At 30.4% G+C, this 26,720-nt stretch overlaps 1 protein-coding gene across 1 annotated transcript; it reads right to left on the reverse strand.

Annotated features, from left to right (window-relative positions):
- Positions 1–9,739: 9,739 nt before the first annotated feature.
- On the reverse strand, positions 9,740–23,872 carry LOC113382148 (acetyl-coenzyme A synthetase-like; the record flags this gene model as incomplete). The annotated part of the gene is given in 8 exon segments (XM_026620697.1): positions 9,740–9,907; positions 12,107–12,262; positions 22,119–22,285; positions 22,288–22,308; positions 22,392–22,509; positions 22,642–22,736; positions 22,739–22,874; positions 23,725–23,872. Coding segments are annotated over 8 exon segments (933 nt in total), but the record flags the coding sequence as incomplete, so codon positions are not given.
- Between the last annotated feature and the right edge of the window lie 2,848 nt (positions 23,873–26,720).

The following is a 26,720-nucleotide window of genomic DNA, read 5'->3' on the forward strand; positions in this document are numbered from 1 at the left end:
AAACGAATCGTGGCGCAATATTGTACTTTATATGGGCTCTATATGTTTACCAATATTGCCTATAATATTATTCTGTTAACATTTCCCATATAAATCCAATATTAAAACCAATATAGGCCCCATATAAACCAATATTGATAAACAATATTAAAATCCCATTCAAACTAATATAAGCCCAATATTGAAAACCAATCAAATCGTAATATAATAAACAATATTTACCCTACATAAAAAACCAATATAAGCTCATATAAATAAACAATATTTACCCCAAATTCAAATTATTATTTAACCCACATTTAAAAATATTATTTAATTTATATAGAAAAACAGTATTTAACTCATTGATAATAAAAAGTTTATTTATCTAAATGAATACATACATTTTTAATAGTTTATGTATTGAATCTTAATAATTTTATTAACAATTTACACATTATTTTATAATAATGAGATATGAACAATCAAAATATTTTCAGTCATTATAATAATTTGGAGATCTTAATGGTAAATCATAATCCCTCTTTGTTAATCCTATCGCCTTAATTGTCTATTATAAGTATTTTAATTAGTGATGGAAATTCTTATAATTATTTGTGATATTTTCACACATATTTTACCCATTTCTTGCATTCGATCACGATTACACCTGAAATAAGATAAAATATATTAATATTTTATAGCAATATTTCTGGAATATATTGATTTTTATAAACTCATCATAAATTCAATTACTTAGCTTTTAATAAAAAAACATTTCTGGCATTGTAGTTTATTGAAAACTACTATTTTCTAAACTCGATCACAGTTAAATCTGAAATAATTAAAAAACAGTAAATATAAAATTTTAACATTAATTTAAACAGTACCATTTATAATTTTAAATTAAAAACAAAAAACTGTTGATGGAAATACGAATATCAAATATTCAAAAGCGATAATAATTATTGAAAAGTCTGCATTTAATAAGTTTGGCTAATATTTTTTATTACCTTTATCAAATCCATTTTTGCTATGTGATAGTTTTTATATACAGCTGATTTTACATCCATTTCAATTTAGTCAATCTAGATATATATAACACATCATTGTTTACTAAATATGTTGTTAGTTATATAAATATAAGTAATAAATATACTTACGTACTTTAACCATAAAAGTGTAATTTAATTATAAACTGTTCACAAATATGTTCTTAGCCAATTATTATTTGATAGCATAGATCATTTTATTTTTCACTAAATATTCCACATTTTTCCAGACTTACTATATATTATGAATATTTTTTAATATTATAATAAATTCTAAATTCAACATAATTGCTAAATGCACTGCGTAACGAATTTCATACTATTGAAAAATGCGAGGCCCTTCTGCGCTTTGTTCGTTGGGGATGCAATAGACTTAGAGCATTGTTAATCAAGGCGGTTCTAACATATTTTATGTATTTTGATGTTTTTGTATCATTTTATGTTACAAGTATACGCTCATTAATTTGCGTTATTAGTTTTATCAGTGTAGTAGTCAGTAAAGTATATACATAACTCCCTTTTCATTCATTTCAATATGAGAGAGTTAGTAAATCAAAACAAAATATTCAAAACAAAATTAATAAAATTGCTATTACTTATAATTATATCAAATATGTTTACATTTAGAAAATTTTTTAATGTTTATATTTATTATTAATTTTTTTTTCTGAATTATATTAAATAAATTTTATCTTCACAAAACAAAGTTAATATTCCACTTAATTATTTTACGTTTTGGGCTTATGGATTCTTTCCTTCTTCAAGAACTAACCCACAAAGATTTTTTATAATCACACTCTTCTTGTATGTACACAATAATAAATTGAAAAAAATCTTCTTTTGCCTTTAAATTAATTTTTTAATCAAGCTTTTACTCTTGAATAACATTAATATAAATAATAAACCAGTAAGTAATATAAATAATAATTGCTATTGAAAAGAATGTAAAATTGTAATTAAAACAAATTGCAATGACATAATATTAGTTCATAAATCACTTATAAAATTGTTTCGGCTACAACTGCTATATATTCAGGTATATGCGTAGGGTCCTTTTACGAAGGCCAAAGGACGAAAAGAAAGAGACATCGTACACGAAGCAACCACATGTTCACCATATGCATACATGTATAGCATACACCATATATAACATGCAATTTCAAAATGTTATTATTCTAAATGAATAAATATAAAACGTCTAAATTTATAAATATAAATCCATATATTACTAGTAGATATAACAGATTCAAATAATATTAATACATACCAAACCAGGAAAAAACAAATTTAAGCAAGTCTTGTGGATAACCACAAAATTTCATTATTTAACTTTTATTTTATTCGAAGTTTTGATTTTTTTTCTCGCTGTACTGACATCATTTTAAGTTTGTTATATATTCTACTACTATACTTTTGTACTACTACAATCTTGTATAATTTTGCTTTAGAATTTGCTAACTTACTGAATGATGACATACATACAATGTCAAAACATACATATAATATAGTTAAAATATCTATTGATTTTTTAACGTCCCGTTGGGTAGTTATAGTAATGGAACGAAAATCGAAATCGATATTCGAAATCGAAAATGAAAATTTTTCATATCTTCACGTTTAATAATGGATTTTTTGGCACTAATTGATGATTTAAAATTGATTATTTTCTTGACCAATGTAAATGTTATTTATTCCCAAGTTCGATAATAAAGAAAAAATAAATGTGAATATAATATTTACAATTTATATTGAATTCATATAAAATTTATATCAAACTGTTAATTACGATCGAGCTGATCAATGATTAGCTATGTATTAGCTAAGATATTATCAATGAGTTAAATTCTGTTTTTTATATGAATTAAATAATATTTTTAAATGTGGGTTAAATAATAATTTTGAATTGGAGTAAATATTGTTTATTTATATTAATCTTATATTTAATTTAGCTTTAATCATGATTTTGGTGCTAATTAATTATTTAAAGTTAATTTTTTTCGTAACCCTTATAAAGACCACATATTTCCCAAGTTCGATAATACTAAAGAAACGAATCGTGGTTGCCCAGAAAAAAATGCATAACCCCCACATTTAAAATTTATATTGAATTTATAAGAAAAATGTATCAAACTAATAATTGCGATCGAGCATATGACTTTTTAAAAGATTTAATCATGATTTTGGTGCTAATTAATTATTTAAAGTTAATTTTTTTCGTAACCCTTATAAAGACCACCTATTTCCCAAGTTCGATAATACTAAAGAAACGAATCGTGGTTGCCCAGAAAAAAAATGCATAACCCCCACATTTAAAATTATATTGAATTTATAAGAAAAATGTATCAAACTAATAATTGCGATCGAGCATATGACTTTTTAAAAGATTTAATCATGATTTTGGTGCTAATTAATTATTTAAAGTTAATTTTTTCGTAACCCTTATAAAGACCACATATTTCCCAAGTTCGATAATACTAAAGAAACGAATCGTGGTTGCCCAGAAAAAAATGCATAACCCCCACATTTAAAATTTATATTGAATTTATAAGAAAAATGTATCAAACTAATAATTGCGATCGAGCATATGACTTTTTAAAAGCTTTAATCATGATTTTGGTGCTAATTAATTATTTAAAGTTAATTTTTTTCGTAACTCTTATAAAGACCACATATTTCCCAAGTTCGATAATACTAAAGAAACGAATCGTGGTTGCCCAGAAAAAAAATGCATAACCCCCACATTTAAAATTTATATTGAATTTATAAGAAAAATGTATCAAACTAATAATTGCGATCGAGCATATGACTTTTTAAAAGCTTAATCATGATTTTGGTGCTAATTAATTATTTAAAGTTAATTTTTTTCGTAACCCTTATAAAGACCACATATTCCCAAGTTCGATAATACTAAAGAAACGAATCGTGGTTGCCCAGAACAAACTACGATTATGCCCTCATTTAAAAATTATGTATAGTACGTGTAAATATAAAATTAGAAATGTAAATCAGATGGGAAACATGTTTTTTATTTGTAATGAACTATATAAAACAGTTCTCACATGAATTTGCCAAATTTTCCATAATTTAGAAAACAAATATTGTCCGGTCCATCCAAAGACAAGATTCGAATATTGCGCCACGATCTTTTGCCCTCTAGCCACGATACATTTCTACTAGGGATATAATATATTCATTGATCACTTAAAATAATTATTAATTATAATAAATAAATATTGACGTATTTGACATGACAAAAGTATAATAAACAAAACGCTATGATGCGAGTGAATTAATTTTTGAAGTATGAAATGTCAAATAATTTTGAAAATTATAACAAGTTTTTAACTATTTGTCAGAAAGAATATATTTTATTACAAATTCATACCCATATCAAGCACCAAAGTAATAAATACTATTTATAAAATGACATATTATTTATAGACAATATGATTTTAATGCATATTTTAATTATATGTTTTATATAAATATCAAATAAATATATTTATGTTTCACTTGATTTCAATGAAAATAATTCAATGCCAAAATAAAGAGTATACATCTAAAATTATAGTCTAAATATTACAATTTTGATAAATAATCATCCATTATTTTACAGTACAAAAATTGATAAAAAATTAATAAAAGTGCCAAAAATCAAACATTTTATAGATTTGGACTCGGATTTCTCAGAACTTTATCCATGTTAGTTTCAGGGATAGTATAAATATCAATTTGCAGTCGAAAATTTATATGATAAGTGATTAAAACTTTAAAGATCACAATAAAAAAGCGACATATTGAATTTAACATTAATCATAAACAAAATTCTGACAGTTCAAAAAAAATGAATTTTTAACGACTTCAATAAGATACAAATAAATTAATTATTCCAAATTATGTTATAGGCAATATTGGCAATCAAATTATAGATATAAATTATATCATATTATATTAAATTTCGAACCAAAAAGGAAATATTTTGGCATTTAAAAATTTAGTGCATATTGGATATGTGAAATTGACATTCAATACTCTTAAATTGAATGCAAAAGTAAACAATCTGATATTTATATAAAAATTATATATTTAGATAATGGTACTGCGATGATTCAGACTAAAATCTAATTTATTCATTGATTAGAAATATTTCACTATTTGACATAAATAAAATTAAAATAAACAAAGCACTATGATGCGTTCGAATTAATTATCAAAATGTAAAGAAATTCGTGTAATAGAAATATAACATTATTATTAATATATCATGTATATTATAAGAACTTCTGCAATGCGGAAAAATATTTTTGATGGCAAAACAGCGTTTGCCGGGTCATTCTCTTGTGTACATGAGACAACATGAACTAAGTGTGGTCCACCATAAACAAAAAAATTTCAAAAGTACCCTAGTACAACACTCTATAGAAAACGCCCATTCATTTAATTTTACTCCAAAGATTTTATATCATGGAAGTTGCATCTTTAGGAGATTATTCGCGGAGAGTTGTCTTATTCTCATGAATGTTTCTAACAGTGTCAACATTAGATCAGATCACAACCTATTAAATGATTCATATTTAAATTTTTTACACCTTTTGACAAACAATTAATATCGACTTCCTTTTAAGTTCAATAATTTAAGTATTTACACCCTAACATGAAAAAAACACACACATACAATCTCACAGTTCTCGTTTCAAGTGTTTACACGTGTTACATATGAACCACCAAATAGAGTTAGTTCGTTTCCAAAAGCCAATAGTATAACATCGAATACAATATTATTTGTTTTCAAATAATAATTTAAAAAAAAAGACAACACTTTTAGTAATTTTGATTTACAAAAGTTAACTATTCGGCGGAAAAATAACTCACAAATTCATTTTTTGTCAAAAATTCTTGTTTAGTGAAAAAGTGCTAACGTATATTCAAACATACAGGTAATTAATTCAATTTTATCATTAATCCTTTCTTAAAAAATTTTTCCATAACTTCGAATCGGTTGATCCGTGCGCCCGAAAACGTGAACGAAAAAATGCGGACAACAAAACACACACACACATCCATTTTTTCTGAAGTATGCCAAAATGTTCAGAAACCTTCAAAACGTCGAGAAATGCAAACATTTTCAATTTAAACTAGTAAGTGCTTTTTGAATTGCGCGACGAGTGTATTCTACACATCTTATGTGTATGTTCATAAGAAATTTGTGATTTTTTTTTAAATTAGATTTTTTGATAATTTAGATTTTTTTTCAAAATTTTGAATTTTTTTCAGAAGTTTGAAATTTTTTGGAATTTAAAAATAAAACGTTTTTAAAAATATATTAATATTTTTAAAAATATTCGATTTTCTGAAAATTTCGAAATATTTTGAAATTTTTGTAAGAAATCGATTTTTATTAAAAATTATAAAAATAAAATTGTTTAAATATAATTTTCTTTTTGACGAAATGACGAAAAATTTCGTAAAAATTTGAATTATTTGAATCTTTGAATTTTTTCAGAAAAATTAGATTTTTTTTTTGAAAATTTTCAAAATTACGAAATTTTCTGTAAAAGCATTTTTTGCATACCGTCTACTCAAGCAAAATATTTCAATTAATTTTCAATCTGATGATCCCTTTTATACCCTTTGCCCTCCATACTTCTAAAACGGCAAAAAAGCCTTTTGCAAAAACGCTCGCGATCGAGTACGAACCGAATGATTTTTTAATCATACAAATCAAAGGACAAAGGACTTTTGTTTGAGAACCATATACGTAGATTTTAAAATTAAAAATCTTGGTACGGAACCCCAAAAAATTGACACAAAATATGTACGCAATATTAAAATCTCTACAAAATATCTGATAATTTGATGTGCATATGTCTAATGAATTTTTGACCGCCAAATGGCATTTTTAAATTTTTTTATCGTAACATTATAACCGCTAGACCTGCCTTTCGAAAAATTTGAACAGTTCGTTATTTGATCAATATAAATAAAATGGTTTTTTAAATTATTCAAATCGGACACTTCGTTCGCTCAAAAACTGAATTACTATTTTGGCTCTTTTTGCCCCGTATCTTCGAAACGGTTAGACCTGTCTATGCCTGAAAACTAATCAACACGTCTCCTTATCAATACGAATCGAATGGTTTTTAAATTATTCAAATCGGTTGATCCGTGTTACCAAAATCGTCTACGAAAATTTGTATCCGCACACACACATACATACACATATTCATATTCGTTGCTGACATATGGTATCTCCATATAGGCTTATGCTCTCAAACTCAAAAATCAAGGAGAACGGCAGGACCTATACATCGACTGAGTGCTCTAAGAATTGCTTGCGCATTTCGCACAATATCGAAGGAAGCAGTGTGCGTCATTTCAGAAACTCTGCCTCCCTTATGCTTAGCAGAGGAAAGGCGGACAATTTACCATAGAAGACATCAACAACTGAGTCCTGAAGAGTTGAGATTAGAAGAACGGCAGAACAGCATTTACCGATGGCAGCAACTGGGATGGCAGCAACTGGGACATTTCCTTCGCTATACAAAAAAAGACACATACACCCACACATACATTTCTATATCCTCACCCCACGAAGTAATGCCTAATGGCGGTTTCCGTGGGGACCAGAGGCAAGGGCAAAGCGGTGGTTTTAGTCGGTATTATACCCGGGCGGTATTGAGTCCGACATACCCAGACTATAACCTGTAAATAAACATACACACACACAAGCATGCATCAATTTTTTTCTTAGGTAGGCCAAAATGTACAGAAACCTTTGAAACGTGAAGATATATAAAAATGTTAATTTTCGATTTTTTTGCGATTACTATAATTTATCCTGCGGGAAGATCCTATTATTGCTTTCAGTCAGCGCCCTACATTAATATGGTCTGCAGGCAGCATTGCTTTTAATGTGTCAAAAGCAAGTTTTTTTATTCGATTTATTTTAATACTGTTACTATTACTTGTACACAGATAGGTTACTTTGTTTGTTGTTTTGATATAGCCGGACATAAGTTTTTACGAACTGTAATTAAGCTCGTTGGGTGCGGTTTTGACCAATTTTGTGGGTTGTGGCATGCTTTTACGTCGGTTGCAAGGCTAAACACGTAAAGAAAAATCTAATTGAACTAAGACAAAATAGGAAAAAGAAAGGAAAAAGAAAAAGCAATACAAGATAAAAAAGATTTCACAATTGGTATCATAATTCGGTGAATAATTCTCTTTTAGTGTAAAATGGATCAAGTGCCATTATGACGATTAGTGAAGTTATGTTAGTTAAATGGGCATCATGCCTTAAGGCAAATTGCTCAAACTTCCGAAAATATTCAATTCCCGTAGCGAAATTAAATATTCCAAAATAAATAATAAAATAACAATTGTTTAAAATGTTTCCAAATAAATTATTATTAAAACTGTAACATTCATTATTCATATTTTATAGACGCAAATACAAGAGCTTGTAAATAGAACAACGATCTTTAAAAAAAAATAAAATAAACAAAATCTAATCAAACCGACGTAGAATGAAGGATTTTATCTCACATTTCTACGAATTACATAGAATTGCAAAAATAAAATTATTTATTTCAAACATATAAGTAAGCTTTATAATTTTTGAAATTTAAATTAAAAAAAAATTAACTTCCCGAAGGAGAAGTTCGTTCTCGTCCAAAAATCCAATTTGCTAATTTTATGTTTTCTCGACGTTCCAAGCCATTCTGCATCGAATGAGACCAAATTTGGAAAGAGAATGCGTGTGAGTATATGTGTGTGTATGTATGGATATGTATGTATGGATAGGTGTGTGTGTATGTGAGCCGATTTTTGACTTTTCCTCGACGTTTTCTCAGAAACGGCTGAACAGATTTCAAAAATTTAAAAGCCATTCCACCAAGCCACCAAGAGGGTTTGCACGATCAAGTTTTTTTGTAATTAGCAAAAAAGTGTAAAAACACAATTCTGAATCGATTTTAAAAATTTTAAATCGTTCAAAAGGTATGGTTGGTAATCGTGCTGATTAGTTTTTGGTAACGATCGGCCGGCCAGTGTCCTTGTAATTAACTGTTGAAAAATTTTTTTCCTCGATTTTTATGGTTTTTTTCTGACGTTCGATATCATACGAATGGTCCTATACACCATTCAAAAATATTACGACTCTACGCCAAATCGTTTAGTTTTTCAAAATTCATCAAATATTGAAAAAATACGTAGCGTTTTGACGTAATTTCTACTAATTTTGAGACCACGAGACCTACCGATTTTTGTAAATATTCGACTTAATCACTATGAATTGTCATTTAGCTATTTAAGTTTTCGCTTTCACTAAGAACTTATGTATGTCATTTCCTAAAAAGATTCTTCGAACAAACTTAATAAATGTAATTGTATTAATTATTCAACCCCTTTTAGTAGATCTATAAAATTTTATGATGTTCGTTTAGGTCTGAACTTTAGACCATGAAATCTATTGCCATGTTTTATGAAAACATATTTTTCAATACTTCAATTAACTTTTATAATTAAACCTCATCTCAAAGGCTTATCATATTTTGAAGAGATCGTTTTCACTACAAACTCTATTGTAATGCAAGGTTTATCCAACTTTTATATATATCCAACGAGCAAATCTGAGAACAATGACCAACTTTGAAATAATAAATGTATTATAACTAACTGTTCGACAATTAGATTTGACTTTTACTTACTGCTGCGCCAGGCTTCATTGGGGTGCATCCCGGCAATGGTGTGACCACATGGCCACCAGTTTCTGTTTGCCAAAATGTGTCGACAATTGAACATTTCTCTTTTCCGACTGTTTTGTAGTACCACATCCACGCTTCAGGATTGATGGGTTCTCCTACACTACCAAGAACCTACCAGAAAATATAAAATAGTTGTAGATTATCTGAAATTTTAAACACATATACATAATACAGTATATATGCGCAAAAAAGTACTTGAACTAATGAAGAACGAGCTTTGAGAGTTTCCAGATAATACTGAAGATAAAATGGAACGACAAAGCGACAAATGTAAAGAACGGGAAAGAAAAGTACCCTACTGGACACTATTGTAAAAAAAAAGAAAAAAACTAGATCGAATTCTTGTTAGTAACAACGTGTTTTTCATATGATATTATCTAAAAAAAAATAGAAAGTCTGAAAGAACTAGGACGATGAAGATTGCAGATAAGCAATTATACGTAATTAAAAGCAGGAATACAAGACCGGCAGTTTCGACTCGATAGAAAGAAATAGTAGGGGGAAGTCCCGTAACCTCGGACGGCATCTAGTGCCGGTCTTTCTATTAAACACGTATTATTTAAGCGAGTAAAAATCTTTCTATTTCAAAATACAAGTGAAAGAGGCGCGTGGTGCACACACCTGCGGGATAATGCACCAAGACTCACATGTGACACACACGGCCACGGCGTGAGCAACCGTTTGCTGTTTTAGGCGCAAAATAACGGCGTCACTTAAATATCAATGGAAGTAATTCTAGTATATTTATGCTTTTACATTTCAGTGGCATTCAAAGATAAAAGTAGTACTCAATTGTTATCCGTAAAATGGTAGAATATCATTAGTTATTTTAAACAATTTTAGTAGGTACCGTAACGCCGGACGGCACCTAGTGCCGGACACTCTATTTAACACGTATTTAATAAACGAAAATGTCTGTCTCTTACAACCGTAAACTAAGTCGTTCCTTAACGCCGGACAGTAAACATATTTATATTTCTTGTGAAAACTGACGTAATTTATTCTAATTATTTAATTTTGTTCTGTATGAGTGCTATCGGTCATTACATAGCCCCATTTTTCGTATTTTCTAATCAAATAATGAAAAGCTTATGGTAAATACTCCAGCTGAGAGCATCGGTATAGCCCAGCCAAAAGGGTGGATAAATAGTGATTTTTTGCAACATCTAAGAATATTCGTCAAACACACATATTCAGACATTCCAGAGTGTGGAGATGGCTACATATGTGTTCAATGCTGGTTATTTTTGATTTATTTATAAATAACCTTAGGTGTTCGGCACTCGGGGACTTCCCCCTACTCTGTAGTCGACCAAACTCGATTTTATAAAAGAATACTAGAACTACACTCCACATTGATGTTTCACACAATAAATAAGATTATAACTGTGGTGACGAGGTAATTCGATTCATAAAAGGAGAATTCAATTAAACGATCAAACTAAGTCAAAACTTATGAAATAAAATGATAAAATGCTGCATTTGGAGCGTAAGTTTTTACATATAAGAGATATTTACCTTTTGAAAGGCCTACATAGGCTATTTGTAGTGTAAGCAATTGGACCCATATTTAGACAGGAGCGACTTCTTCAAGACATCATCAAAGGAAAAATAAATGGAGTGAAAGAACGGACAAAGAATAGAGAAGGTATATGCAATGTATAAAAATAAAAAAATAGGCGTAAATGAATTGTGCTGTTCTCATATGTCGGAGCAAACCACCAATAATAACTCCTTTCCAACGACAGATGACTGAATATGTTGTATGGAGATTAAATACGTTCTGTTACTGGTTAATATTTATTGACACTCAAGACAAGAATGAATACAAAATTTAATCGGTTTTCGGTAAAGTAAACGTCAACTGCGAACTATAGAAAATTCTCTGTATATATTTTATGTATACCTTTTTTATTGATAATAGTAGTAAATACGACAGAAAGGTTTTTCTGGCGGAATCATAGAATAATTTAGATAATGCTATTCTATGCCATTAGCATGTTTATGATTTAATAGAAAACGCTTGAATCACATAACTTATATAAACTAGAGTAATGTAACATAAAAAACTCCTCTTGTGGCGAATTGCCATAACTACGGCAAAACTCTTTAAGGAACACCATAATAATACAGAACGAGAAACTTTAATAACTAAATACGGGAAAAGAAAGTTTTCAAATAATAACAAAAAAACCACTAGAATTTGTGACACTAATTTTTTTTAACCATTGTCGCAAAACTTTCAAATTTATACAAAGATTTCAGAATTCAAATTCAAACTCAGAATTATAGCAAAATCAGAATACTTGCTTTCAAAGTAGAAAGGTTATGTCTCTTGACTGGTTCTTCCCCGAACTTCATCAAAGCTCTTATGGCGGTTGGTGCTGTGTAAAACTGGGTCACTTTGTATTTTTCAATAACCGCCCAATATCTATCGTTATCCGGATAAAATGGCGTCCCTTCAAACTGAAAAATAAGAAAATGAAAATGATTAGATAATGTGTCAAAACATATAGACGCACTAATTTTATACCATTTATCTTCTATATATATAAAAATAAGTCGGGTTTTTCTTCCTGACGAAATAACTCCAGAACGCACGAACCGATTTCGACAATTTTGCATTCGTTGGAAAGGTCTCGGGCTCCGCAAGGTTTATAGCTAAGAAAATTATGGTGCATGACATCGTGCCCTAATGCAAATTGCTGGAACTTCATGTACCGTAATTAAAAATTCTAATAATAAAAATAATTAACAATTGTTTTAAATAATTTCAAATAGATTATCTTCTATATATATAAAAATAAGTCGGGTTTTCCTTCCTGACGAAATAACACCAGAACGCACGAACCGATTTCGACAATTTTGCATTCGTTGGAAAGGTCTCGGGCTCCGCAAGGTTTATAGCTAAGAAAATTAGTGGTGCATGGCATCGTGCCCTAATGCAAATTGCTGGAACTGCACGCACCGTAATTAAAAATTCGAGTAATGACATTAGTGAGAATTATCACAATTATGCTTGGTTAAGTCAACGAGCAATTCTTGCCGCAAAGAATAATGATGTGTTCGCCCTGAATTTCAGCATTCAATCAAAAATTGCTGGCGATTTAGTGACATACCAATGATTTCGACTGGTCTTCCGTTTGACTTCGAACGATTGCAATTTCCAGTTCGCCTTGCGTTCGCAATAACAAGTCGCAAGGCCAATCGCTTAGTGTTTGCGGGATAAATTTCAAATAGATTATTTAGAAAATCATTGTTTTTTACATGGGCAGTTATGCGTTACCTGTTAACAAGTTGGAAAACCATCCGCTTTGTTTGTGTTAAAGTCAGACCAAAAAACAAAAAATGTGGTTTACCAAAGAGCACTTCAATGAAACGTATAATTTGCGGATTCACTTTCATTTACTTAGAGAAGTTCAACTAAAAACACTTCATTTTTGTAATCGAAATAAATTCATTACTGTTGTATAATAAAATCAAATTTTTTCTTTTCAAATATAAAACAAACAAAAAATTTATTCAATATTCTCACGAAACCATCTGGTGGCGAAACGGAGTTTGTCGGGTTTGCTAGTATATATATATATATATATATATATATATATATATATACGTATATCTATATATATACCTATATATATATATATATATATATATATATATATATGTATATATTTGATGGTAGAGTCCAAAAAGAAATAAATCTAGTGGTGTGTATAGCATCCTGTCTTAAGGCAAATTGCTGGAGCTTCTCGTACCGTAACGAAATGTTCGAAAAATATTAAATGTTTTCAAATAGATTATAGATTATTATAAATAAATACTGTTTTATTGTATTGTAACATTTATAAGAATTATATAAACTGAATTGCAAAGCTTAAACTATTTGTTTAAAGTATATTAGAACTTAAGTCAGAATTACAATTAAAATCTGAATTTTTTATATACAAAAATAATATTTCTTGAAAAAAAAAATGAAACAATTTTTTTCTATAAGCAATTATTTTGTTAAAACAAGCAGACATTTTTTTGGATTATTCAAATCGAACGCTTAGTTCTCTCAAAAACTGCCATTTTTTGCACATTTAGCTCTGTAACTCCGAAACCGCTAAACCTGCCTTTGCCAAAAACTAATCACGACTTATGCCCGTCATTACAAATTGAATGTTTTTTGGATCATTTAAATCCGATGCTTTAATCTCTCAAAAACTCGATTTCTATTTTCTGCATTCCTTGCTACGTATTTCCGTGCGTCCCATTTGAATGTGATCTAAACTAGTGGTGCATGGCATCGTGCCTTTAGGCAAATTGCTAGAACTTCCCGTACCACAATAAAAAAATTCGAGCAAAAAAATTAATAATCCATACATTTTGATCAATAATTAATAACAATTGTTTTCAGATAGATAATTATAATTACTATATATTTATTCGTTCATATAATATACAGTGACGATCTCAAATCATCACTCAAAACACTTGAAACTTTTCGTTTACATGAATCTATCTAAGGATATATTTCTTACGAGTAGAATACCGCATATGAAATATATACAGTTTCAAACTAAATTATAAATTTAAAATTCACATTTAAAGTGAAAAGCAAAGTAAAACTTTGTATATTTTTGAAAATTTTGGAAATTTTTTTTTTCAGAAAATTTTAAAATTTGTTTGAACCGTATAAGTGGACTCTAAAAATTGAAAATCTTGGTACGGAACCCAAAAAAATGTAACAAAATTTGTTCTTATTATTAAAATATCTATAAAATATCTATAGTTTGATGTCAATATGTCTAATGATCATTTTAGACCGCCAAATATTTTTTCACATTTTCTCTGTATCTCCGAAACCTGAAAAATATAACTAATTCATCACTTCGTCAATACAAATGTTTTTTGAAACATTATGAATTACCGTTTTTGGTACACTTTGCCTCGTATCTTCGAAACAGCTAGGCTTGTCTTTACCAAAAACTAATCAGCACGTCTTCTCTTTTTACGCAAAGGTTAAAGTAAATTTGATATCGAACCCATTATTATATGACCCAATCGAGTTTCTAGTGCCATAGGTAATCCTTGACCATTTTTCACCTTATTAGTACCCATGACTTCGCTGAAAACATCACATCCTAATATGCCGTCAACCTTTTGAGTCAAATAAAACTTCGGATCTGCTAAGGGGTACTTCAAGAATGATTGAATTGATGAAATTGGAATTGTGGTTCGTGGTTGTTTTCTTTCAATTTCGTGCACAACATATGCACATACTGGCAATTGATATGGATTGATTGAGGATTTTAAAGTGAAGTTAACCAATCCTATCACGTTTTGCGACGAATTACCTAATCCGATTACTTTGGTTGAACTGGTTGAACTTTCAAATGGGCCTTTCTACATCAAGAATCAATTATAATACGTAATGAAGTATTTTTCTTTTTTGTAGAAACCTGTGTTACCGATGTCGGCAATATAGTTGTATTAGGTGCGAGTTTGTTGTTATTGAAACTGCATAAAACTGTACTATTGGATTTCAAATTAGTCGGATAATTCTGATTCGTATTTGCAAGATTCTTATCAGTATGCAACAATGTATGATGCTGTTCCTTACATATACAACAAGTTTTATTCGATCGACAAGCAACTGTCGTCTTATGGCTTAAACCATTTACACATAGATTTAAATTTTTTATACGTGCTTGCCGATCAGGAATGTTTATTTCTAGTAATTTTGAATATGTAAATATGGCGTGTTTTTCCTGACATACAAAGCACTTCTTTTCATATTTATTTTTAAAAGAAATGATCGACTAATTTTAGAATTTTTATCATTTTGCTTATCATATGTGTAATTGTTAGTTATACTTGCCATACAATATACTTAATTTTTAGCTTGCTGCGACTTATGGAGAAATTGGAGGAGATCTTGGTATTTTGAAAATTCTCCTTGAAAAGAATGTTCAAATTTTTTTTGCAAAGCGGGATCGAGTTTTGAGAGTGCCATAGAGGTTATCATGAAGTCAAATTAATCTTGAATGTTTAATTGTGAAAGGGCTTGCACAGCTGTATCGAATTGCTCGAGAAATGAATTTATTTGTGAAGATGTCATGGTTTTGAACGATAAAAGGTGTTTAAAGTAAGTGGTAGCTAAATATCGTTTATTCTGGTACTTCTTCAGGTGTCCTTCCCATAAAATTTCATAATTATTCGCAGTTGGTAATATGGACTGAAACAATTTTAATGGCGGACCCCCTAACGCACCTTTTAAAAAATGAAATTTGGATACGTTATCTAATACTGTATTTTCATGTATTAATCCTTTGTAAGTTTCATAAAATAAAGGCCATTGTTGTAAATCACCGGAAAATTTGGGAATTTTTATAGATGGTAAATGATGTTTAGGAACATTGTCCGGTATTGACGAATTATACATATTTTGATTATCTAACATTTTTTCTACATGCTTGATCTTTGCGTACAAAGTTTCCAAGGCTCTTATGTCGGTATACTCAGGTACAAAACTCGGATCCTCCAAATGTCTTAATTTGTTAATTTCGTCACTTAATTTTATGCATTGTTCTCGTGCATTCTCAATAAGGTATTAATTTTCAAGAAATTTTAACTTACTTGACGTATTGGTAATTTGTTGAGAAATGTCATACGTTTCTTGTATTATTGAAAAATACATTTCGCTCTTAGCTGGACTTCTCAGATCGCTCGTAATAGGATTCTGAGGAAGAAATCAACTTCACGAACACAAATAAATAACACTGACTGTGATTAATAATGTATTCATTCTCTAAATAATATCCACTTCTCGGAAATATCTCACAAAATTCATATGAAAAAAACACAAGCAAAACGGCGTACGTGACAAGCGAGCGCGAGAGATACTGTTAATTTTTTTATATTATTTAATACACAAAACTGATTAATTTCTTATAAATAAATACTGACAACTTATTTTCGTATAGATTGAAAATATTCTACAGTTTTGAACGTAATACTAAATCGTCTCGTGCTTCCCGAAAACTGATAACTTCTTCGCCTTCAAGGCAGTGAGAGCATTAGAGAATAGCCAAATACATATCATGATTGATATGAAGCTGTTCGATTTTATGAATGGATCTATGTTGCGCGTTATGAGTGTGTCTATTGTTTAGTTTAGATAACGAACTTACACGTGTCGAACTGATAAAATTATCAGTTCGACACGTGTAAGTTTATTAAATTATAAATCACAATCACAACATAAAAATCAATTGAATATTTAATATTTATTAAAATAAATAATATGATCCATTAAAATATTCAATATTCAATATTGATCACAATAATTAAATAAAAAAATTAATCAGAAAAATAAATTGAATATTTAAACTCGTATTGAGTATTGTAAATTTGTATTAACTTTAAATTGCTCAAAATGGAAAATACTCTTCTTTTCTTTTGCTTAGTTGTTTTTCTTTAATCTGAAATTGTCCTAAATAAATGTGTACTATTGTTTCTGTTTTAACAAAAATTTAATAAATCGTAATACGTAAATACGGCCGGTCTCAATAATAGGAAAGCCGTATTAGCGTTCTAGTAATGAATTCCCAATACGGCCCATATCATCATATTATGGGCTATACGTTATAGGGGTAATACAGGGCAATCCGTGTTAGGGCAGAATTCAGGCATGCCTTTTATGGACCCTATTCAAATTACCATATTAGGGCCGCTCATATGTGGCTCCTATGAGGGCCACGCACTAAATTCCGTAATACGGACGCCGGAGTACAGCCCTATATAATAGGGGCCGGACCTGTGTTAGGGCTTGCCGTAATAAATTTCCACTCGAGGTGCCTTAAGGCAAATTGCTGGTACTTTGCGTTATTGAATATTTGAATTATAAAAAAAATTGCTTAGAAAATCTTGGTACGAAACCCAACAAAATTGTAACAAAATTAGTACACATTTTAAAATTTTTTATCAAATATCTAATAACTTGATGTGCATATGTCTAATGATCATTTTTGACGGCCAAATATCATTATTTTACTTTTTCTTCTGTATCTTCTGCTAGACCTGCCATACCAAATATTTTATCAATATAAGTGAAATGTTTTTTAACTTCCCGTGGGGTAGTTATAGTAATGGGCCGAAAATCGAAAATGAAAATTTTTGCATTTCTCGACGTTTTGAAGGTTTCTGAACATCTTGGCATACCTCAGAAAAATGGATGTGTGTGTGTGTGTGTTTTGTATGTCCGCATTTTTTCGTCCACGTTTTCGGGCGCACGGATCAATCGATTTGAATGGTTTCTAAAAACATTCGATTCCTATTAATAGGAAGATGTGCTGATTAGTTTTTGGCAAAGGTAGGACCAGCCGTTACGGAGATATGGAGCAAAGAGTGCAGAAAATAGAATTTGAGTTTTTGAGAGAACGGATCATCCGATTTGTATAATTCAAAAAACATTCAGTGCGTAATGACGGGGAAAAGTGGTTATTAGTTTCGGAAAAGGTAGGCCCAGCGGTTTCGGAGATACAGAGCTAAATGTTAAAAAATGGCAGTTTTTGAGAGACCTAAGCGCCCGATTTAAATGATTCAAAAAACTTTCTGCTTGTTTCAACAAAATAATTGCTTTTGCAAAAAAAATTTTAGTTTCTAATTTTTTTTTCGAAAAATATTTTTTGTAATTTTGGATTAAAAATTCAAAAAATCACCCAGGCTAAGCACAGTCTAAGCACCCTTCTGGTACAAATGTTTACCCAAGTGCGTATAGACTGTTTATGTACTGGAGCATTTTTACAATTTTGTGAAAACTATTGAAAAATGTGAAAATGCCGCCAATCTAAGCAGCTATACGGTAGCACTTTTTCAATTTTGTGTAATTTTGGAGGCAACTATTGTTTTGAAATTGAATTCGAAATGAAATGACGATTGTTAATGTTCTGGAGATAACTTGATTTATTTATGATTTACATTTGATTTGCTCAGATATAACAAGATAGCAAAAATTATGAAAGTTACTGAAAGTATTTGTAATAATATATGTTCGCGCCAAATTCTTGTTAGATGTCGCCAGATGACATTTGTAAGAATCAGACAATACTTTATTATCTGGCAATCCCTAAAGGTTTTGGATATAATCGCTAATCATGCGGGTGAACCGTCTCGCTTGTTTATTTCATTTTTTGTTAATTTAATCATTAGATTTATTCATCGATTTTTATTTTATTTAATATTATTTTATTTAATTATTTCTTTGTTTATTAATTTATTAACTTCCCGTAAGGTAAGTTATTGTAACGGGCCGAAAATCGAAAATGAAAAGTTTTGCATTTTTCGACGTTTTGAAGGTTTCTGAACATTTTAATGTCATACTGGAAAAAAATGATGTGTGTGTATGTATGTATGGATACAATATTTCGGTGACGTTTTCGGGCGCACGGATCAACCGATTTGAATGGTTCAAAAAACATTCGATTCCTATCGATAAGGAGATTTGCTGATTAGTTTTTGACAAAGGCAGGTCCAACCGTTTCAGAGATACAAAGCAAAGAGTGCAGAAAATAGAAATCGAGTTTTTGAGAGATCGGAGCATCCGATTTGAATGATTCAAAAAACTTTCAGCTTGTGTTGACAAAACAATTGCTTTTGAAGAAAAAAATTTCATTCATTTTTTTCTTTTTTTGTAGTTATTCAGATTTGATTTTAATTCTAGCTAAAGTTTTAAAGTTCACTTATATACTTTAAATGAATATTTTTGACCATGTGCTTCAGTCAAGTTATAGTAATCGCAAAAAAATCGAAAATAATTTTTTTTATATATCTTTACGTTTCAAAGGTTTCTGAATATTCTGGCATACCATTAGAAAAAATGGATGTTTATGTGAGTGTGTATGTGTATGTGTATATGTGGGTGTGAGTGCGGATCGAAATTTTCGTCGACAATTTATGGAACAAAAATGTCATTTAGCGGCCAAAAATATTTATTGGACATATTTACATCAAATTATCAGATATTTTATAGAGATATTATCAAAGTGTACACATTTTGTGTAATTTTTTTTTGGTTCCGTACCAAGATTTTTAATTACGGTACGGGAAGTTCCAGCAATTTGCCTTAAGGCACGATGCCATACACCACTAGTTTAATCATTCAAATCGGGTACTCCGTTCTCTCAAAAACTAAATTACTATTTGTGGCACATTTCGCACGTATCTTCGAAACGGCTAAACTTCACCAAAAACTAATCAGTACGTCTTCTTATTAATAGGAATCAAATGCTTTTTGAATCATTCAAATCGGTTGATTCATGCGTCCAAATTCGTGGACGAAATTTGTATACAAACATACACACACACATCAATTTTTTTCTAAAGTATGCTAAAATATTCAGAAACCTTCAAAACGTGAAGATATGCAAAAATATTCATTTTCGATTTTTTTTCGATTACCATAACTTATCCTACGGAAAGTTAACTACCCTAGGAGAAGTTAAAAATGACCGAAAAACACAGAACTGCATATTTTCGATGAAATCTATGTGATTTCTAAAGTTAAGAATTTACAGATTATTAACCAAAACAAGCTTGTAATAGGGTAAATTTAGTTAGTGACGATTTGGCGTTGGAAAAAAAGTCTCATATTTATTGGAAACTAGCCGGCCCGACAGACTTCGTCCTGTCAAAAAAAATTGTAATGTGGCGGTGTTTTGTGCCTACCGTCTTTCACCCTGGTAATAATTTGGTGTGAATTAAAAATAATTAAATAAAACACTATAAGCATTTAAAAGTAAGTAATTTTAACCATGTAAAAGTGCTGTGTGATGAACGATGTTTTTTGTTTGATTACCTGGCGCATAGACAAACAAATCTGATGGTTTTCCAATACGGGAACAAACAACATACAATTTTCCATGTGAGAAACATGGGTTTTCTAAATTAATACCACAAAACACTTAATGATACCATAAACGCACTGGAAACGCATTGGGATGCATGGTGCGAGAACATCTTCTGCTTTATGCTATCCTTTGAATATAGTTGGTCGATATTTCGCACATTATAATTTCCGATCCAACCTTTAATTGAAGATTGTGAGGTGACAATCTAGCAAATCCAGCGAGTTTAAAAACTCCGGTGGATCGTCTTGGTTAGTTGCCGAATCAACTATTTCACCTGTAATTTGTTCTTGAATTTGAAATTTACTTAATTTACATCAATGTTTTTGGCTGCCAATATAGCTTGATTAATAGAAAGATATTTCTATGTTTATATAAATATATTCAAAATTAGATTATCAAAAACTACACAAAATGTCATGACATAGATCATTGTTTTTTTTACAAATTGCGTTGCCTACTCGATTAAAGAAGAAAAGGGCTGTTTTTAGGGTTTTCCCGGCAATTATTCGTTTTTTCTCGCCGTAACAAACCATCCTTGGACTTCAACGAACATTTTAAAAAAAGAATTGGCCAAATTGGTCCAGGCGTTGTTGAGTTATGCGCTTACCAACACATTTTGCGATCCATTTTTATATATAAGATAATATTCATATTTATTAAATCATCTCGAAAGTGTGAGAAATGCTCTTTTGTTATAAAGTTGATATTTTAAATACAGCACTATATAAAATGTAATGAATAAGGGAAGCTACGGTACAAAGAAACGGCTCGGCCTATTGTCGTGCAAACCTGACAAACGCTAGTTTTTATAGAGTTACATCGAATGGCTTTCAAAATTTTAAGATTGGTCCAATCGTTTTTGAGACGACGTCAATGAATGGGTCAAAAATTGACTCACGCACGCGCAACCACATACCAAATATTCCCAAATTTGGTCTCATTCGATTCAGAATTTCTAGAAATCTCGAGAAAACATAAAATTAACGAATCGGATTTCTTGATGATATACTTCTCCTCAGCTAAGTTAACAAAACTTATGACAGAAATAAAACAGTATATTACAAAACATAATTGCTTAAACATAGTTAACAAGAATTCTTTTTATTATATATTGATTTTTTCTTCTCCTTTTTTTCGTATTTTGTCTGAGTTAAGTTAGAGTTTTTTTGTGTTTAATCTTTACTCTAAATGTAAGGCATTGACCGAAAGCGACTGAACTTACTCAAACAATCATACTTCACTTTTATCCTTTTGGACCCAATCTAAAAATCTGTATAGTTTAGCTGTTATAACGACTGTCACTTGCATTTTCAATTTGAGGATCATTGTGAGTGACACCAAAATGATCTATTACGTTAATTACTAAGTGGAATTCACTAAGATTATCAATTAAAGAGATATTTATGATAGCACCAATGACTGACCATAACGGAGGTGGCGCCATTAGCTAATGGTCCATAGACAACATACGAATGTCCAGTAATCCATCCTACATCAGCAGTGCACCAGTAGATGTCATCGGGCTTGTAGTCAAAAACCATTTTAAATGTGGTGGCAGCATACAATAGATAACCACCTGTAGTATGTAGAACCCCTTCGGTTTACCAGTGGAGCCTTGCAATAGAGATATACATAAATTGGATAATGCATTGTTTTAATTTTTAAAGTTCAAATTTTTAAAGCGTATGTAAAATTACCGCTTGTATAAAGCATGAACAATGGATCCTCAGCAGCCATCCATTCTGGGTAACATGCTGGTTCAACTTCGTCCATTTCCTCATGCCACCAATGGTCGCGGCCATCTGTCATAGGAGTCTGTATTTAGGAAAAAAAAGGTAAAGAAATTTAAATATTACAACATAAACGGTATTTAAGTAATTTCAAATCCAGGATCAAAAATGCTACAATTGTGTTTCTTATAACTGATGGGCTTAACAATGAAATTACCTCGACTCCATTGATCTCCTCGCTGGTTCCAGGAGTGACACGTTTCAGATGAGCGACAACCACACATTTTTGAACGCGATGGCCCAGCTTTTCGGCTTTTCCATAGCTACGTCACAAAGAGCTTTCAAATGTAATGGTTTCTCACCTCGCCATGCTCCATCAGCAGTTACGAGGACTTTCGCTTGACAGTCTGTCATTCTTTCGGCCAAAGAGTCGGATGAAAAACCTGCAAACTGACAAAATATGTAATAACATTGTAAATGATTGCTATTAAAAAAAATTAGCACTATTTTTCTATAGTAACAATAATCTGGATCATATTTGATTTAACGGAAGACAGTGATTTAAAAAATATCGTTTTTATCGTTTTCAGAAAACGTAGGTGATAAAAGATACTGATAGCGTTTGTATCAGTAAATAAAAACTCAATAGTAGAACACAAGACATGGTAAGTGAGAAACTACTTTTCACTACCAATTATATTATTTTGAAAGCTCATCTTGTTCCTTTCGTGTATTGGTTAATTTTATTTTGTATATGTTTCAAGATGTATTGAGTTGATATATTTTATATTTGAAGCCATTAAGTTATTCAAAGTTCATTTATTGCTGTTTTATTATTGATTGAGAGTAAAAACAATCGCTCATTCTAATTTTAATTTAAAAAGATTTCAAGTATTTTATGGATTAATAAGCACGAACCACCTCTTATAAGAATTATACCAGAATATATTATAATGCCGTTTGCTAACTGTTGAGCAGTTTTCCTCACTTGAATGTATAAGAATCTGAAAATATAAAGCATTTTTTTGGATATCTATCTAAACTATTTAGAATGTTTCGGACCGTAAGAATCCGGAAATGGAAAAGCAAGCAAGCACTGCGCAGAATTATAGAAAAAGAATAAGTCTAATAATAAAATGTGTAATACAGTGAAAGAAAATGATTCATTGATTGAACAAAAAAGAATATACCAGGAAGAAATATTGCTACCGTACTACCTTCAGGTTAAAGCACTTATTGTTATTAATATGGATAATGGACTAAACTTGACTTCAAAACGTTGAAGCAAAATATCACTTACCACGATCGAATGAACAGCCCCTATTCTAGCACATGCTAACATAGCAATTGCCAATTCCAAAACCATTGGCATATAAATAGATACTCTGTCACCTTTGCGAACTCCTAAATTTTTTAAAACGTTGGCAAATCTGCATACTTCTTCTAAGAGTTTCCGGTACGTTAATCGGCTGTAGTCGTCCGGGTGATTACCTTCCCTGGAAATGAAAGAAATTATACAAATACAAATTTTACATTTCAAGTTTTTCAATTTTTAGTTCTTGATGTTTTATCCTGAAATACTTTATAACTTAAAGATTGTAATTCGTGATTTATAAAATATCTAGAATCTTGAACAAATTCTAAGATAACTATAATTTATCATTTTAAAATATCTTATTTAATAATATTTTTTTCTAATCAAGCAATTCAAACTGTCATAATTGTCATATGAGTGCTTTTTATCAAAAATCCTTTAAAAGTCCTCACAAGCTGGCACTGTAAATTATTGAACAAATTGCATTTTTTTAATGCCAGTTAGTTGTTTTTTTTTTAAATTACCGTAGGCTGTTATTATAGTCATCTGTAAATAACAATTTTTGCATATTTTTACATTTCAAAGCTTTCTGAACATTTTTGCACACCTTAGAAAAAATATATGTATGCATGTGTTGTACTTATGTATGGATATAATTATTTGTCCACGTTTACAGGAGCACGTGTCAACCGATTTGAATTATTCAAAAAGCAATAGATTTCAATAGATAAGGAGACGTACTGATTAGTGTTTGACAAAAGTCGGTCCAGCCGTTTCGGGGATTTGAAGCAAATAGTGCAGAAAGTGGAAATTATTAGATTAGTTTATTAAATTAATCGTTTAATATTTATAAGAATTATATAAACTGAATCGCAAAGTTAAAATTAATTATTTGGAATATATAAGTGATTTTTTGGAACTTTAGCTAGAATAAGAATTAAAATCGGAATTATTTTCGGTATTCAAAAAATTTTTTTTCTAGAAATTAAAAAAAAAACATAAAAAATCCCCAAAAACAATAGTTTTGTCAATACAAGCAAACAAATTTTTAAATCATAAAAATCGGATGCTTACAATTAGTTCTCAAAAACTGACATTTTTTGCACATTTAGCTCCGTGTCTCCGAAACGCTGGACCTGTCTTTACCAAAAACTAAAGACTACCTCTCCCCATTATTACAAATTGAATGTTTTTTGTAGAAATCAACTCGCATGTTTCGTTCTCTCAAAAACTCGATTTCTATTTTCTGCACTCCTTGCATCGTATCTAATACTTTTCATGAATTTTTGGTATAGTTTTTATTTGTTCATTTTAAGAGGCATCATGTTTTTCTTATCCGTAGTATAAGTTATAGTAATGGGCCAAAATCAAAAATAAAATATAAAAAATGGATATGTGTATGTGCGTGTGCGTGTTTTTAGTGTCCGCATTTTTTCGTTCGCGTTTTCGGCCGCACGAAGCAGCCGATTTTAATGGTTCAAAAAAACTCGATTCCTATTGATATCACATCTGCTGAATAGTTTTTGGCAAAGGTAGGTTCAGCCGTTACGGAGATACAGAGCAAAGAGTGCAGAATATAAAAATCAAGATTTTGAGAGAACGGAGCACCCGATTTGAATGATCAAACTAGTGGGGCGCAATTTGCCTTAAGACACGATGCTAGTCTTGAGGCAAATTGCTGGAACTTCTCGTACAAAAAAAAAAATTGTAAAAGATTAACATTCTTGACAAAAAATTATTTTGAAAAAGTTAGATTTTCGTGATACTATAAATTTTTGACCAAAATTTACTCTTTTTGAAAAAAAAGGCTTTTTGAAGCAAAATGTTTTCTTTATTTTGAAATATTTTGGAAATTCTGAACTTTTTTTTCAAAGCGATCGTACTGCTTTAACTGCATAGAGACGAAATATCGAAGCGCGTAAGCGCCGCGTCATCGTCTAAGTTAACATTCCTCGAACATTTCGTTAGGTTACGGGAAGTAGCAGCAACTTGCCCTAAGGCACAATGCCTTACACCACTAGTTCGTATTTTATAGACAGAACATAGCTTATAAATTGATGACGAAGTTTATATATATTTACATAAAATGTAATTAAACTAGTGGGGTGGGTGGCATCGTGCCTTAAGGCAAATTGCTGGAACTTCCCGTACCGTAACGAAATGTTCGAGGAATATTGAATGTTTTCAAATAGATTATTATAAATATTGTAACATTGTCTAATATTTATAAGAATTATATAAACTGAATTGCAGAGTTGAAATTATTTGTTTAAAGTATATTAGAACTGTAGTCAGAATTAAAAATAAAATCTGAATTATTTTCGATATACAAAAAATTAAAAAAAAAAAAGAAAAAAAATGGTACAAAATTTTTTTTTACCAAAATCAATTATTTTGTTAAGACAAGCGGAAAGTTCTTTGAATCAATTAAATCGGACGCTTAGTTCTCTCAAAAACTGCCATTTTTTGTACATTTACCTCTGTATCTCCGAAATGGCTGGGCTTGCCTTTGCGAAAAACTAATAACCCCTTCTCCCAATCATTACTAATTGAATGTTTTTTAGATCATTCAAATCGGATGCTCCGTTAACAAGAACATCTGCTTCTGCTCCATAGTTTGGAAAAAAACCTTTGACAGAGTGAACTGGAATACATTTATGGAATTTTTAAAAGCTACTGACATCGATTGGCGAGTCCGCAGGCTGATCCAGAATCTTTATATTGGATAGAAACTGAAGGTTCGAGTCAATCAAGGTGACATAAATAGCGTTGAAATAAGGAGAGGATTGCGGCAAAGATGCTGCATGTCACCGATCCTATTCAATATGTACGGAGAATGGCTCGTCAACGAGGCGCTTGAAGGAGCAGGAGATTTTTGGAGGAAAAAGAATCACTTCCATAAAGTACGCCGATGATTTCGTGGTTATATCGAAAACCGCAACCGAGCTACAAAACATGATGATAAGAATCGTTGAAGTGGG

This window comes from Ctenocephalides felis, unplaced genomic scaffold (assembly GCF_003426905.1).
Source record: "Ctenocephalides felis isolate EL2017-DRISC unplaced genomic scaffold, ASM342690v1 CF-g0.4_SCAFFOLD_03328, whole genome shotgun sequence".
Taxonomy (NCBI): domain Eukaryota; kingdom Metazoa; phylum Arthropoda; class Insecta; order Siphonaptera; family Pulicidae; genus Ctenocephalides; species Ctenocephalides felis.